The 17,005-nt window shown below is 51.5% G+C and overlaps 1 protein-coding gene across 3 annotated transcripts in view; it reads right to left on the reverse strand.

Annotated features, from left to right (window-relative positions):
* Window positions 1-17,005, reverse strand: part of FAM178B (family with sequence similarity 178 member B) — a 117,212-nt gene that overhangs the window by 80,568 nt on the left and 19,639 nt on the right. For all 3 annotated transcript variants that reach the window (XM_033238907.1, XM_033238909.1, XM_033238908.1), the window contains exons 5-6: window positions 16,746-16,853; window positions 9,326-9,478 (exon numbers count right to left, since the gene is read on the reverse strand). In XM_033238907.1, the coding sequence (XP_033094798.1) occupies window positions 9,326-9,478; window positions 16,746-16,853 (261 nt within the window). The remainder of the gene's footprint in view (window positions 1-9,325; window positions 9,479-16,745; window positions 16,854-17,005) is intronic.

Here is a 17,005-nt window from a genome sequence, read left to right on the forward strand (position 1 = left end):
GAGCCTGGCCAATATGGTGAAACCCTGTCTCTACTAAAAACACAAAAATTAGCCAAGCATGGTGGCATGCACCTGTAATCCCAGCTACTCGGGAAGCTGAGGCAGGAAAATTGCTTGAACCTGGGAGGCAGAGGTTGCAGTGAGCCGAGATCGAGCCACTGCACTCCAGCCTGGACAACAGGGCAAGACTCCGTCTCAAACAAACAAAAAAAACATGGTAGGACAATGCAGTCTGCCCTTTCCATTTGGCCACAGGGGAAGGTGGGATATTTGCCAGGGGTATGGAAAGGTGAGGAGTGAGGCCAGTAGTGGGTGTCTTAGCCTCAGGTTCCTCCAGCTGCAAGGGGCGGACAGGATTACCCCTACGAGGCCAGCGTCTCGAGATCTGGTTACACAGGGTGTTTCTGCTCTGCCTTATGTTTTTCAGACACAAAGAGGACACCTGAGAAGACGGGAAAATAACAGAAAGGGGCCCAGGATGAAGACATTCTGGGAAGGAAATACCAAACAAGAGTTCCATAGAGGATTCTTCAGAAACCATGTGAGCCGCAAGTGTCCCAGATTCCAGGGATGGAGCCGTGCTCAGACCAGCCACGTGGCTGTGGCCGTGACCGTGTGCCCATTCATGCTACCCCCTCGGGCTTCTTTCTCCTAACAGGAGCTCTCAAAATCAGCGCTGGTGTGGAGACGAGCCCTGCCTTGGGGACCGCTGCCCTGGTAGATCACTCTGACCTACAAGATACCAGGTCTCTGCAAAATGAGTTGTTGCAATGTTTCATATGGTGGTAGGGCCTCCGGTAGAAGAAGGTGCTTCAGAAGTCATTTTATAGGAGGTTGGCTGGACTTTGTCCCCGTTCCTGAGCTCCCGGTCATCCCCAGAGAGCCTGGGTTTGGGGTAGGATTCTCCTATGTCCTGTGCATTTTGTGACCACCATCTTTGCTTGCTCTCTCTAGACCACATCCCAAAGATAAGTAACATGGATTCCAGGAAATGAAAACGTAAGTTCACGTTTGTTTTTCTTTTTAACTGCCCAAATGCATGCAAAGAACATTTTAGAAAGTACTTAACATTGCCACCCTAGATAAAAAGTTTTCCAGTTTTTCAGTCAGCCTAGCCTCCTCCTTCTGCTCCTCCTCCTTCTCCTTTAAAAAGGACATCATACTATAATCTGCCAGGAACAGAATGCTACAAAACAAAGATTATCCTCTGAGCCAAGCTGCTGTCTCTCTGAGAATGTCCAGGCAATTTACAAATTGCATGTTTTCTCTCTAAGTCATTTAAGTTCAGAGGAGAAAGCAGCTTTGTTCCTGTGGTTGTGAAGTTTACCGCCCTGAAATAGACCTTCGTTTGTACATACAAACACGTGTGCACCCCAGGACTGCTGGCATGCTCCACTCTATCAACGTGCCCAGTCACATGGAGACTTTCATGGACTGACCCCAACAAAACGCATGTGGTTCAAGAACATGCACAGCAGCCTGAACGCAGACAATACCCATGTGTAAACAATGTCTGGAGGACCTTGCAAATTGGCAGAACCCCGACAGTGGCCATGTGGTGAGGAGGCTGGCGCTTCAGGGACTCTAAGGAGACGCTGGCTCTGGCATTCTGCTGGAGGGGGCACCCCGCCAGTTTCTTGGTGGGAGAATTGATTGTACAAGGCCCTGTTGGCTCAGATCAACACATTTCTAACTGCTGCTCCAAGGGAGAGACCCCACAGTTGCAACATCTCCCGTCTGCTACGTGGGCCTCGCAGTTTCTGCCAGAGAAATGACTGATTGGCCTCTGAGTTCATTGCTGCTGAGAAAATTTTGACTACGGGACCAGGAGCAAGAGAAAGCCAGAAAGGACATAGGCCTGCTCTGCCTTGGGATGACTGGCTTTCAAGGAATTCTGTGTTTAGGGTTAGAGGCAAGGACTCCCTTCTGCAGGCTGAATGCACGCTCGGCGGGAAGGGAGTGCTGCTTCGCCTTGGCTCAGCCAGGCCCTTCCACGTCCTTCAGGGTGCCACAGGATGACCTCAAGCTTGGCTGCTGGGCAGGGAATGGGCCTCGTGTACAGACAACGCCCTGACTCTGGGGAAGGAAGCAGAGTCCCAACAGCAGCACCTGGGCTGGGAAGCCTGGAGGAAAAGGAAAGGGGGTGGGAGGGGTGTGTGGTGAAAGCTCAAACGCCTTGGGTGACGGAATTGGCTGTTGTCAGAGTCACGTCCCCACATCAAGAACAGAGGCTGGGTCCAAGGGGACTCTGTCCACGGCCAAGCCAATGCTGAGGTCAGAAGTTATCCTGAGAATGCTGGAGGACCCTGGAGGGAGAGAGGGAGGGACAGAGCCTCCATCAGCAGCAGATGCCGCACGAGCCTGGCTGAGTGGGAAGCCCCCAGCTGTCAGCCCTGAGGATCCCATGAAGGGAGGTTCCCATCGGAGTCCTCAGCTGTGACTGGAGGTGAGGAGGGAGCAGTCAGAGTCAGAACACTGCTAATCCCCAGTCACAACAGCAATGACAGCGGGCAGGTGCCTGCCTCCACCCTCACCACCCACTGGAGCAGAAGGAAGCAACGGGAGGACATCAGCTACAACTGGGAAACCCACAAAACCAGTGACAGCAAATGGGGGCAGCTGGGCTCAGCACCCGGGGCTTTCCGAGCAGAGCTCTGACCAGCTTCATCTTGGAGTTTCTGTTCCTCACCACGCCCAAGGGAAGATTCTTCCCGCCTCAACCTCATTTATTTTATGGGCAGCAGTCCCAGAGGGCAAGGTCTCTAAATGCCTCGAGAATCCCAAGTGATGGCCAAAGGATAAACAGCAAGTATAGTTATTTATAAGTATCAGCTACTGGGCCTTTGCCAAATTACTCAAATCAGTCTGAATAAAATGCCTAAATACAACAGAAACCAACAGCAACCAAAGCTTTCACCTATGACCTTTTTCTTTCTTTCTTTCCTTTGTTTAAACGTAAGAGAGGGCCGGGCACAGTGGCTCACGCCTGTAATCCCAGCACTTTAGGAGGCTGAGGCGGTTGGATCACCTGAAGTCGGGAGTTCGAGACCAGCCTGACCAACATGGAGAAACCCCGTCTCTACTAAAAATACAAAATTAACTGGGCATGGTGGCACATGCCTATAATCCCAGCTACTAGGGAGGCTGAGGCAGAAGAATTGCTTGAACCTGGGAGGCGGAGGTTGTGGTGAGCCGAGATCGTGCCATTGCACTCCAGCCTGGGCAACAAGAGTGAAACTCCGCCTCAAAAAAATAAAATAAAATAAAATAAGAGAGGCCAGATGCAGTGGCTCTTGGCCATAATCTCAGAACTTTGGAAGGCTCAGGCAGGAGGATAGCTTGAGGCCAGGAGTTCGAGACCAGCCTGGGCAACAAAGTGAGACCCTGTCTCTAAAAAAATAAAGATCAGCCGAGCACGGTAGTGCACACCTGTGATCCCATCTACTCGGGAGGCTGAGGCAAGAGGACCTCTTGAGCCAGGACTTGGAGGCTGCGGTGAGCTGTAATCGTACTACCGCACCCCAGCATGGGCAGCAGAACATGGGCCTGACTAAAATCAAGAAAAAAATGAAATAAAAATAAGCAAGTGTTGTCCGGGCATGGTGGCTCATGCCTGTAATCTCAGCACTTTGGGAGGCGGGGGGGGGGGGGCGGGGGATCACCTGAGGTCAGAAGTTCAAGACCAGCCTGGTCAATATGGTAAAATCCCATCTCTACTAAATACACAAAAATTAGCAGCGCAAGGCTGGGTGCGGTGGCTCACGCCTGTAATCCCAGCACTTTGGGAGGCCAAGGCCGAAGGACCATGACCTCAGAAGATCGAGACCATCCTGGCTAACACCGTGAAACCCCATCTCTACTAAAAAATACAAAAAAAATTAGCCAGGCGTGGTGGTGGGCGCTGTAAGTCCCAGCTACTCGGGAGGCTGAGGCAGGAGAATGGCGTGAACCCGGGAGGCGGGGCTTGCAGTAAGCCAAGATCACACCACTGCACTCCAGCCTGGGCGACACAGCAAGACTCTGTCTCAAAAAAAAAGAAAGAAAAAAAATTAGCCGTGTGTGGTGGCACACGCCTGTAATCCCAGCTACTCAGGAAGCTGAGGCATGAGAATCACTTGAACCTGAGGCAGAGGTTGCAGTGAGCCGAGATCGCACCATTGCGCTCCAGCCTGGGCAACAACAGCAAAACTTCGTTCCAAAAAAAATAAATAAGTGAGCATTACCACAGGCAGAAACTCAGGGATCCCGTAATGGCCCTGCTTGCTACCTCCGCTTGCTCTTTATTTTGGGGGGCAGATGCAGCCAGCTGGAAGGCTCAGCCCTCTCCACACTTCAGAACTGCTGGATTTATTGCACCTGGGCTTCAACCCTGGCCTCTTCCTCCAGGAAGAGAAGCTAGTGACAAACAAGAGGTGGGGCTGCCGGGCCTCCGGTAGAAGCTCAGCCTCATCCACCTCCTTGTTCCCTTGCCTGCTGGATACTCACAGAGGAACGCCCTGGCTCATGCATCGGGCTTCTGGAAAGCAGGCTGGTCCTCGCACCAATAGTGGCAGATGCAACCAGAGGACAAACGGGGACCCCAATATCCTTGCAAATACTGTGGGGGGCCTATGACTGACTGAGCAGGGCAGACAAACTCCACCCTTCCAACTTCCGACCGTGAGTGGGATGTGGGCTTTGGTCCTGACACTTTTCCATGACGGGAGCAGTGGATTTCCTTTGGAATTACTGTCAAGGGAAGAAGAAAAAAGTTCAGCTCCTGCAATCAGCTGGTATCAGCTTCCGTCACAATGACGTGACTCTGGTGGCAAGGGACTGACCCCAGGATGCACAGCTAGCTTAGTGATGGATGAGGGGGTCATCTGGACCACATGCACTCCCAAGGCAGGCTCCCTGGGAGGAGGGTTCTTACACATAAACCTGGATACATGCAACAGGACAGCTGCTGGGACGCAGAGGCCAAGCCCACCCATGCAATCTGAAACAAACTGCTTAATTTGTGCTATTGCCTACTTTGTTCAGAGGGAAGATATCTTCCCCCTTTCACAGAAAGGTAAGGAGAAGTGAATCTATTTCAAGAGCTGATTTTTAAAACAATGGCATTGACTTCCCCCCTTCTAATGATAAAAATGATCTACGTTCATTGTAGAAAATTAGGAATATACAGGTGGTATAACCAGGAAAACGAAAACCTAGCTGTCAGCTCACAGCTCACACAGCATGAACTTTCTCCCAGCAAGTACTAACCAGGCCAGGCCCTGCTCAGCCTCTGAGATGAGAGAACATTCAGCATGTTCAGGGCAGCATGGCCACAGACCACAGTGGCAACTTTGTGTGTGGAATTCGACTGATGGCTTTTTATTTATTATTATTATTTTTTGAGACAGGGTCTCACTCTGTTGCCCAGGCTGGAGTGCACTGGCATGATCACGGCTCACTGCAGCCTCAACCTCCCTAGGCTCAAGCAATTGTCCCTCCTCAGCCGGCCGAGTAGCTGGGACCACAGGCGTGCTATCACCCATGGCTAATTTTTTTTGCATTTTTTGGGGTAGAGATGGGGTTTCCCCATGTTGGCCAGGCCTGGTCTAGAACGCCTGAGCTCAAGCGATCCTCCCAAAGTGCTGAGATTACAGGTGTGAGCCGCTGTGCCCGGCTGACTGCTTAAGAGATCCCCTTGTCACCCGCCACCATGGCCACGTTTCTGGCTGAATATGGTAACGTTATTATTGAACAACTGACTAGTCTGGCCTTGAAGTCCTTGGCACAAGCAGGAAATGAAAGATGACCCAGGACTAAATGGCGACCTCCAGGACGTGGCCTCGCCACTGCCCGGCAGAGGTCCCAGGACTGAGTCAGAGCCACACAGCACGCATTCCTTCCAGAAAGCCCAAAGCCATTTCCTAAGGCTGCAGATCTCAGGTGCTGGCAGCACCCTCTCTACCCAGCCCCATTAGCACATCTCAGGGAGGAGGGTCTGAGCCCTCACTCCAGGGAAGCTGGGCAGCCACCTGGCTCCATTTGGCAGGCCTGCTCTGATCCCAGGTCACCGCTCCACGCGCCATCTCATCTGTCCAGCACTTCCTGCCTGCCATCCACTCTGGAACAGAAAACCTGCTGTCGGCACACACTGAAGCAGCCCAGGAAGACGTCTTCCTTTCTCCGCTGTCCACCTCAGTTCCTGCCCAGACATTCTTTGGCTCTCTCCTTTCTTCAGCTCTTTTCTTTTCACCATATATCTCTTTATTAAATACCTTTCCAACATGGTGATGTGAACCCTTACATTCTTACACTCAAACCCAATGACCTCACACTGCAACTATGAACACATTTTAGACCTCCAGATAAATACTCCCCAATATTCCCCACCATATTATTTATAATAAAGTTGGAAAGGCTGGGCGCGGTGGCTCAAGCCTGTAATCCCAGCACTTTGGGAGGCCAAGACGGGCGGATCACGAGGTCAGGAGATCGAGACCATCCTGGCTAACACGGTGAAACCCTGTCTCTACTAAAAATACAAAAACTAGCCGGACGAGGTGGCGGGCGCCTGTAGTCCCAGCTACTGGGGAGGCTGAGGCAGGAGAATGGCGTAAACCCGGGAGGCGGAGCTTGCAGTGAGCTGAGATCCGGCCACTGCACTCCAGTCCGGGCGACAAAGCGAGACTCCGCCTCAAAAAAAATAAAAAAAATAAAAAGTAAAAAATAAAAAAAATAAAAATAAAAGTTGGAAAAAACTTCTACGTTCAAAAAATGAGAAAAATGGTTAAATACGTTAGGGCATCAGTGTAATTATTATTTCATTATTAACATTTTATCTAATTGCAATGTTCGGACGTTGTTCAGATTCTGATTTGAAGAATCCATAAAAAATATCACGAGGCGCGGTGGCTCACACTTGTAATCTCAGCACATTGGGAGGCCGAGGCGGGCAGATCACAAGGTCAGGAGATCGAGACCATCCCGGCTAACACAGTGAAACCCCGTCTCTACTAAAAATGCAAAAAATAGCCGGGCGTGGGCACCTGTAGTCCCACCTACTTGGGAGGCTGAGGCAGGAGAATGGCATGAATCCGGGAGGCGGAGCTTGCAGTGAGCCGAGAGCACGCCACTGCACTCCAGCCTGGGCGACTGAGCGAGACTCCGTCTCAAAAAAAAAAAAAAAAAAAAAAAAAAAACTAAGAAAATTGAAGGCCAGGTGCAGTGGTTCACATCTGTAATCCCAGCACTTTGAGAGGCTGAGGCAGGAGAATCACTTGAGCCCCAGAGTTCGAGACCAGCCTGGGCAACATGGCGAGACTCCCATCTCTACAAAAAATACAAAAATTAGCCTAGAGCAGTGGCACACACCTGTAATCCCAGCCACTTAGCAGGCTGAGGTGGGAGGATCACCTCAGTCAGGGAGGCGGAGGTTGCAGTGAGCTGAGATGGCGCCACTGTACTCTAGCCTGAGTGACAGAGTGAGACTCCATCTCAAAACACTAAAAAAGAAAGAAAGAAAGAAAGAAAATTGAAATCTGAGCACTAATATTAGCACTATTAAGAAATTACTATTTCTTCAGGTATGATAGTAATACCGAAGTTATGTCTAAAAATAGAGTCTTATGTTTTAGAGACACAAGCTGAAGTAGTTGTAGATTAAATTTTCTGTGTCTGAGGATTTGCTTAAAAGTAATCCTGAGGTGGGCTGGGCGCGGTGGCTCACACCTGTAATCCCAGCACTTTGGGAGGCTGAGATGGGCGGGTCATGAGGTCAGGAGATCGAGACCATCCTGGCTAACATGGTGAAACCCTGTCTCTATAAAAATACAAAAAATTAGCCGGGCGAGGTGGTGGGCGCCTGTAGTCCCAGCTACTCGGGAGGCTGAGGCAGGAGAATGGCGTGAACCCGGTAGGCAGAGCTTGCAGTGAGCCGAGATCGCGCCACTGCACTCCAGCCTGGGTGACGAGCGAGACCCCGTCTCAAAAAAAAAAGTAATCCTGAGGTGGGCGGGCACAGTGGTTCACGCCTGTAATCCCAGCACTTTGGGAGGCCGAGGTGGGTGGATCACAAGATCAGGAGTTCGAGACCAACCTGACCAACATGGTGAAACCCCGTCTCTACTGAAAATACAAAAATTAGACGGGCGTAGTGGCAGACACCTGTAATCTCAGCTACTCAGGAGGCTGAGGCATGAGAATTACTTGAACGCAGGAGGCGGAGGTTGCAGTGAGCGAGATCGCGCCACTGCATTCCAGCTTGGTAAACAGAGCAAGACTCCATTTCAAAAAATAATAATAATCCTGAGGTAATGGCGTTGTGGGCAGAGGTTGAGAGGAAACAAAACTGGCTTTGAGTTGATCCTTGTTGAAAGTGAGTGACGGGAGTGTGGAGGAACGTTATATGGTTCTCTATACTTTAATATGTACTTGTTAACTTTCCACGATAAAAACTTCTAAAGGAAGCATATGAAAATGTTAAAAGTAACCTTGTATCATAAGATGGACTTGGAATTCATGAAATAAACATAAGCCCTGTAAAACTGGAGAAGAGAGCAAGACTCTGGCGTTCAAGTCCTAAGGTGGCCGAAGAGACCACAGAAGCAGCTCCACCTGTGTTCCTCACTGGGTGGGCGAGGACAGGCCCTTCTCCACGGCCCTGGCCTCCAGCCCCACAGGGCACCAGCCTGTGTGAGCACCCAGCAGACGCCGCTGCACTGAACCCTGCAGGCTTTCCTTCCTCTTCTTCTTGGATATATTAGCTCCTAATTCCAAATGTTGGATATGGTTGTGGTAAATCTTAAAAACTCTCTCAAAAAGCAATATAGTCAATGGTTATGTGATAATGATCATGAATTTACTCCCACAAAGAATAAGACAGCTGTTGTATTGTTAGGATGTGTGCCTGCGGCTGGGGACAGGCTTTTTAGTGTCAGCATCACACACTGAAGCCCCTCCAACAAGTAGGTGGAAGGGCCCATCACATGCCCTGGATGGCTCAGGAAGGAGCCAGTGCTGACAGAGACCCAGGCCCAAGCCACGCATGGTGAGTCTGCTGTTCTGCAACACTGGGGCGTAGGGGAGAAAAAAGTAACATGAACCTGTAAATGAAATGAACAACTGGCTATCTGCTATAATGGGGGAACGTTTTAATTATGTGCAACAAAATTAGTAAATGAAATACTGTAAGTAGACAACATCACCTATCTCTCTAAAAACTGACACATTCAATTTGGCCTGATCACCTCTTCAAATTTCCCCCTTTCGGGTGGCCCTTATCTCTGGACTCCAGGAGGGAGGGGTCCTGGACAGGCTGCACCACCCCCTCACCCCTCCTCCCCACACTTACCTAAGGAACAGCCCTTCCAGGTGGCTGCGTGGCTTCAGGTGTGAGGAGTCCAGGATGCATGGCAGGGGGTGACGCCTGGGCAGAAACACAGTCTCACCTGGATGGACCGGTGGGATGGTCTGCAGGGACACTGAGTACTTTTCCACCAGCGTCCTGGCAAGGGAAGGGACAGGAGGGCCGGCTATCAGCAGGTGCACCTTGGCCTGAGGCACGGCCATTGGCCCAGGGAAGGACAGAGGAGGGCCAGGGGCTTCCCCCCTTGCAGTCCTTAGGCAGACCAGGGGGACAGCGCCACCTGCTGATGGAAGAAGAGCTCACCTGGGCACGCAGGAGCCCTTCACTCTCCCATCAATAAGGCCCATCCCTTGCTCAGGGCACCAGTCCAGGAGCCAGAAGACCCAACCCCACCCACTGGCTCTGTCAGGTCAGACTTTTCACTCACTGCACATCTACAATGCCAGGTACGGAAGGTGAGTCGGGAATGGACCACCCAGGAAGGGCATAAACAAACCACGGCAATCCCCTCTGGCGAGTGGACAGAGAGGCCTACAGGGTGGCTCCCTAAGGGCCCAGGAGAGGAGTGCTGGGTGTGGCCAGGGTCAGGGAGGGAGTCCTGGCAGGGGCAGGAAGGCTGGCAAGCAGGCGGCATGGGCGTGGGCAGAAGCAGGAGGTAGCAGGAGGGTCTCGAGCCCATATGAAGGAGCCCGGATTCTCCCTCAGGGCTGGCAGTCCTCAAGCTCCAGGGCTCTGAGAGCCACCCAGGCAGCTGCTGCAATGCAGATCCCGGGACCAGCCTGGCCCGGCACAGAAAGTCTGATTTAGTGGACGGAAGCTGGCCCCATGGACAGAGAAAGAACGAGGAGAAGGGATACGTTTCAACAGTATCAGAGAGAGGTGAAAACTTTCAGGACTTAATGATCCACTGAAATGAGGATGGGGAAAAGGGAGGCAGCGAAGATGTTTCCCAAGAATGAACTAAATCTACATAAAGAAGGACCGGCAACGTGGCTGAACCCAGTAAGTTCATGGGTGAAAACAGCAGCAGAGGCTGTGTGTGTGTGTGTCGGTGCACGCACACACAAGCCTACACACACGCATGGACACAGACGTGCTCAGACACATGCAATGCCCACCCCCAGCATACGACATATCCCACTACGATTGAGGGTCACCCCAGGGAGCAGAATCAGAGGGAGGGAAGAGGAAAAGGCAACTTCCTCTTTACTTCATGTAAGTGTGTTCTGCTTGATTTTATAGCAATATAACAAACATAACACACATCTAACAACAGAACAATAAAACAAAACAAGCTCTAGACACTGCCTCTCCTCCTCTCATCAAGAGACGGCCCATTCCCTGGTTCCCAGCCAGGCCCACTGCTTGAGACAGCAAACCCAAGGGCGGAACAGCCCAGAGGCCCCCTTAGGATCTGAACATGAGCAGATGGCACTGGGTGTGGCGTGCGTCGCCTTCGGCCCACCAGCCTAGCACGTGGAACCTGTTTCACTTTCTGGCTAAGTGACCCAAGGTAAGGCCCTTACACACGTCACAGGGTGGTCCTGAGAATGAAATGGCACAACAAACGGGAATGATGCTGCAGACCCGGGAGGACTCTGACCCTGGCAGGCTTCTAGAAGCATCTCACCAAACCACCACACAAACGGTAAAACAAGTTCCTGCTTGGTTCATGTCTCTGCCATTAGAGTTCTGTATCTATTGCTTGTTTTTTACTCTGAAAAAATGAGCAAATGATTAAAAGCCTAGGCCAGGTGTGGTGGCTCAGCACTATGAGAGGCCGAGGTGGGCGCATCACCTGAGGTCAGGAGTTCGAGACCAGCCTGGCCAACATGGTTAAACCCCGTCTCTACTAAAAATACAAAAATTATCTGGGCATGGTAGCTGGCACCTGTAATCCCAGCTACTCGGGAGGCTGAGGCAGGAGAATCACGTGAACCTGGGAGGTGGAGGTTGCGGTAAGCCGAGATTGTGCCACTGCACTCCTGCCTGGGTGACAGAGCGAGACTCTGTCTCAAAGAGGGGAAAATAAAAGGGAGGCTGAGGCAGGAGAATTGCTTGAACCTAGGAGGTGGAAGCTACAGTGAGCCGAGACCGTGCCATTGCACTCCAGTCCTGGCTGGAGACTCCGTCTAAGAAAAGAAAAAGAAAAAGAAAAAGACAAAGACAAAAAAGCCAAGAACGAGGCTAATCTATAAAGGGGTCCTAGCCCTGTCCCTAAAACCATCTTTTGAAGGGACTTCTGTGATGTTGGCTGTAATGTATGTGCATTATTAAGAGTTCTGAGGCGACTCTTACACATCTAATTGGGGATTTCCTGTGCAGCCTAGAGCTGAGAATAAAGGATGATGTTGTGGTTTAAGTATCTGCCTCTGCCCCAGGCTCAGCACACACGCAAGGTCTTTTAATTTTAAGAAATGGAGAATTGAGGATGTCACCCATTCAAGACGCAAGCCGATTGTTAGAGCATGCACAGATGCTGCTCAGGACTGTCAGGGGTCCTTTCTGCGACGGGCAGTTGTGGCAATTAGATGACGCCTTGTCTGGCAGGCAGTGGTCAGCCCCCACCCTAAGCACCCCTTCCTGACCTGCACCCCCTTCCCTGGCCCTATTCAGGGATGGAAGAGGCCGCTGGCTTTGTACACTGGTGAATGACTTTTGTAAAGCTGAACAGTCCCATCCAAATGATCCCATATCAAAACCACCACCTCAAAGTGGCTGTCGGCAAAGAGGCTTTCTCAAAGCACCACTGGAAAATGTCACGCGCCCAGCACATTACCAGCGCTTTCAAAGCCAGGACTACCTTCTGCATTAAGCTGGTTGCACAGATAACTCCCGTTCTGTGAGCAGTTTCAAAACATCCAAGCCATGACTTTGGAATGCTGGAGGTACTCGGCAGAAATATACAGGGCTGGAAGAATTACTCTTGCTGCAGAGATTTAGGTTTTAAAAGGTAATTTGATTCCATGGTTATGCAGCTAGTGAGTGGAGAACCTGGAAACCAAATCCATGCACCTCAGCTCAGAGAGAAAGTTGCTTTCATCAAATATAATGTTGCCAAAGTGCTCTTGCCGAAGGCCTTTGGCCCTAAACACAGTAATTAAATTCAGGCTTCATGCCCCACCGTGTCCATCCACATGCTTCCTGCAACATCAGACAGGAAGCAGCACCGGCCTCGTGGGAGTCCATGTGGGACTTCACCGCCGGCTGCCTTTCCCTGGACCTCTGGGCAGTATGCGAGGAGCTCTCTTTGTCCATCTGGGATGGCTGCTCAAATCGCAACACATTCCCAAACTTTCACTGTAAAAACTGGCACCAGTCAGGAGGCAGGGGTCCTTCTAACTTGGGCCAGGCAAAGTACATCGTGTAGGGTGAGTCCTGCGTGGGGCCTGTTTCTGCAATAATTCTGCAGCACAGCCATGCGCCTTCATTCACCCAGTGTCTGCAGCAGCCTCCTGCCGCAGCAGCAGAGTTGACACAGACCACTCGGTCCTCAAGGCCTAAAATATTTGCTATTTACAAACTTTTCACAAAGTTTGCTGATCCTTGATTTAGTTAAGACATGATTATCAGGCTGGGCATGGTGGCTCACGCCTGTAATCCCGGCACTCGGGAAGGCCGAGGCAGGCAGATCACTTGAGCCCGGAAACCCAGGTGTTCAAGACCAACCTGGCCAAAGTGGCAAAACCTTGTCTCTACTAAAAATATAAAAATTAGCCAGGTGTGGTGGTGCACACCTGTAGTCCCAGCTACTAGGGAGGCTGAGGCATGAGAACTGCTTGAAGCCGGGAGGCAGAGGTTGCAGTGAGCCAAGATCACACCACTGCACTACAGTCTGGGCGACAGAGCGAGACTCCATCTCGAAAAAAAAAAGAAAAAAAGAGAGACAGATGATTATCAGAAAAACAAAACAAAACAAAACAGCAAATGGCCAGCCCAGGTATGGCTCGTAACTTATCTCTGGGCAGCCATGCAATGTGAGGATCCTAAAAGCAGGCCACATCCTGCCACCAGGAAGTCTGTGTGTTATCACTCAACAGGCCCTTAAGGAGTGAATGCAGAATGTGGACCTAGGATGTGCAACAAAACTTCGCCCATGTGGTGCTTAGGCCAGTGCTCAGTCACACCTGGGTCAGGCTCACAGAAGCAGCAAGGCCCGGGGGCAGAGGAGCCGGGTTGTGTTGCCTGACCTGCCCTGGCCACACAGCTGGGGCCACCTCCTCCCCTGCAGCTCAAAGCACATGTTCTTCAAGTTTCCCCTCCAGCCTCCCTAGCATCCATTCCCCGCTCTCTTGGTCACTACCATTGGCCTACAGATGTGCTGTTACCCCCTCCATCAAAGAAACAGAAACAGAGAGAAGACACAGAAAGAAACCACCCCACTGATCTAACCCTACCTTCCCTTTTCAGCTACTGCCCATTCTTCTCCTTCATCCCTTCTTGTTCTTCCAGGAGCCTACTCCAGTCAGGTTTGCCTCCAGCAGAGCTGCTCCTGTGTAGGGCACTGTGATCTCTAATCATGTCAATCATCCCCACTCTGGGCCAGCAGCCTGGCACCCAGGCATCTGGCTTCCCTGCAACCTGCTCCATCTTCTTTGCCATCTCCTCCTTGTGGTTGCCAAATGCTATGGGCTCCATGCCTTTGGGCCCCTGTTCTTCTCTTTCCCCAGGTGATCATTCACTTTGGTGGCTTTATTTATTTTTTATTTATTTTTATTTTTGAGATGGAGTCTCACTCTGTCACCCAGGCTGGAGTGAAGCAGTGTGATCTCAGCTCACTGCAACCTCCAGCTCCCAGGTTCAAGGGATTCTCCTGCTTCAGCCTCCTGAGTAGCTGGGATTACAGGTACGCGCCACCACGCCCGGCTAAGTTTTTTCTTTTTAGTAGAGACAGGGTTCAGGGTTTCACCATGTTGGCCAGGCTGGTCTCAAACTCCTGGGCTCAAGTGATTCACGTGTTTCAGCCTCCCAAAGGGCTGGGATTATAAGACGAAAGTCACCGCACTCAGCCCCGGTTTTGTGGCTTTAAATGTCGTCCGTACATAGCGACTCCCAAGCTTGCCTCTCCAAGTAGCCTCCCTGATCTTGCCCCAGGATGCCCCAAATGAATCCTTGATTCCAAGCCTATCCCACCCGCAGTGTGTAGAACACTCAATCTCCCCTCATTTTTTTTTTTGTTTGAGACGGAGTCTCGCTCTGTCGCCCAGGCTGGAGTGCAATGGTGTGATCTCAGCTCACTGCAAGCTCCGTCTCCCGGGCCCACGCCATTCTCCTGCCTCAGACTCCCGAGTAGCTGGGACTACAGGCACCTGCCACCGCGCCTGGCTAATTTTTTGTGTTCTTAGTAGAGACGGGGTTTCACTGTGTTAGCCAGGATGGTCTCGATCTCATGACCTTGTGATCTGCCCGCCTCAGCCTCCCAAAGTGCTAGAATACAGGCGTGAGCCACTGTGCCCGGCCATTTTTTTTTTAAGAGATAAGGTCTTGCTGTGTTACTCAGGCTGGGGTGCAGTGGTGCGATCATAGCTCACTGCAGCCTCAACCTCCCGGGCTCAAGTGATCCTATCTCAGCCTCTCTAGTAGGTAGAACTACAGGCATGTGCCACCACATCTGGGTAATTTAAAAAAACGTTTTAGGAGAGACAAGATCTTCCTATGTTGTTGGGGCTTAAACTCCTGGGCCCAAGCATTCCTCCTGCCTTGGCTTCCCAAAGTGTTGCAATTATAGACATGAGCCACCGTGCCCAGCCTCCCCAATTTATTTAAAGATAACTCCAACCTTTCAGTTGCTCAAACCCAAGCTGCCGGGGTCCCTTTTGATTCCTCTTTCTCCAATACCTTCTTACCCTAAAAATACACCCAGAACTTGCCCACTCTTCAGCGTCTACCCCATCCTCAAGCACCATCATGACTTTTGGAGTCCTGCCAAGGCCTCCTCTGCTCCTGATCCCTTCCTTCTGCCCTGGCCTCCACACCTAACTGGTCTATCCGCAACACAGCAGCCAGAGGGTCCTGTGCAGACATGTGTCCGATTAACTCAGAGGAAAGCCTCCAAGAGCCAGTGCCTAATCCTAGTCTCCCTCATCTGTCCCCCACCAGCCCCCTCCTCCAGGCTCCCACATGCCAGGTGTGCTCCCACGACAGGGTCCCTGGAACCGGCTCTCACCTCTTCGAGGTGCTACTTGAAAGACCTGCTCACAAGGCCTTCCCTGAGCTCTCATCACAGTCCACACCCTTCCCAGCGCCCACATCCCTTCACCATCAGAGCCCACACCCTTCCCAGCACTCCTTATGCCCCAGTGTTAGCCTTTCTCAGGAGCCCCTTGTGGCACGGCTTCACTGATCTTATTTTCTGCCTGTCTCCGGAAGGAAAGCTCAAGCAGCGGGAAGGCAGAGATCTGTCTGGTTTGGTTCCTGCCACATCCCGAAGCTACAGCAGAGCCTGGCACATGGTTGGCACTCAATAAATGTCGGCTGGGTGAATGGATGAATGAACGCATGGACAAGGGGGTGAATGGATGGCGTTACAGGCTTGTTTGTGTCTCCCCAAAATACATGTGTTGAATCCTCACCCCCAGGGTGAAGGTATTAGGAGGTGGGGCCTTTGGGAGGTGACGAGGCATGAGGGTGGTGGAGCCCTCATCAATGGGATCGGCACCCTTATGAAAGGGCCCCAGAGAGCTCTCTGGCCTCTTTCTGTCACGTGAGGACACAGAGACTTAGGCAGTCTGCAACCTGGAAGAGCGCTCTCACCAGGACTGACCCTGCTGGCTCCTGGGTCTCAGACCGCCAGCCTCCACAACTGTGGGAAACAGACTTCAGCTGCTTAGAAGCCACCAGTCTATGGGCCTTTGTTCTAGCAGCCCCAACAGACCAAGACAGATGGAGAACAGTGTGCCCTGAAGATGGATTCGGTTGTGGTCCTGGGCATCTCTGATGCTCCTAGGTAGAGATGAAGCCAGCCCTCCCTCCAGCCAATGGCCCAATTAAATCAGGGCCCCCACTCAGAGCTACCTTCTCTTCTCCAGTCAGGGGAAGATGAAAAATCTCACATGGTCATAACCTCCCCTTGAAAGCAGATTTCATTTAGATCGTGGTTTTGTGTAGTTATTTTCCCAAGAGATCTGGTTCTATGAATTTGGGCAGATAACTGGGGCAGAGCAAGCTGTGTTTTATGATCCCTGTGTGGCAAAGGCTCAAATGAGACCCTGATGCACAGTAGGTGATCAGGTATTTCTTGAATCAATGAATGAATGTGGCTTTAAGAAAAGGAGGTAGCTTTAGAATTCACCAACAGTACACAAATTGCTGTACCATTTTGGTCAAAACTCTGTCCAAACCCAGAGGAGGGCTGGCACCTCAGTCCTTCCCCTTCAGAGGCTGGTGCCAGGCCCCTGTCCCTCACCTGTGCTCGGGTGTGAGTGGCACTTCATCTTCATCAAGCTCCAAGGAGTTGAGATTGAGACACTCCTGCAGAAGCAGCCTCTCTCGCTCCTGCTCCAGGGCCTGTTCCCTACAGGAAGTCGAGGGCCAGAGTCAGGGGTCAGTGTTGTTCCCCATTGTGCAGCCCTGTCCCTGGGCTGCAGGGATTTCCACCAACACGACAAGACCTCAGGACCAGGGGGCCGCGCCGTCCTGGCTGGTCTCCCTGCAAAGCCGCTCACA

Source organism: Trachypithecus francoisi, unplaced genomic scaffold, assembly GCF_009764315.1.
Source record: "Trachypithecus francoisi isolate TF-2019V2 unplaced genomic scaffold, Tfra_2.0 Lachesis_group17, whole genome shotgun sequence".
NCBI classification, from domain to species: Eukaryota; Metazoa; Chordata; class Mammalia; order Primates; family Cercopithecidae; genus Trachypithecus; species Trachypithecus francoisi.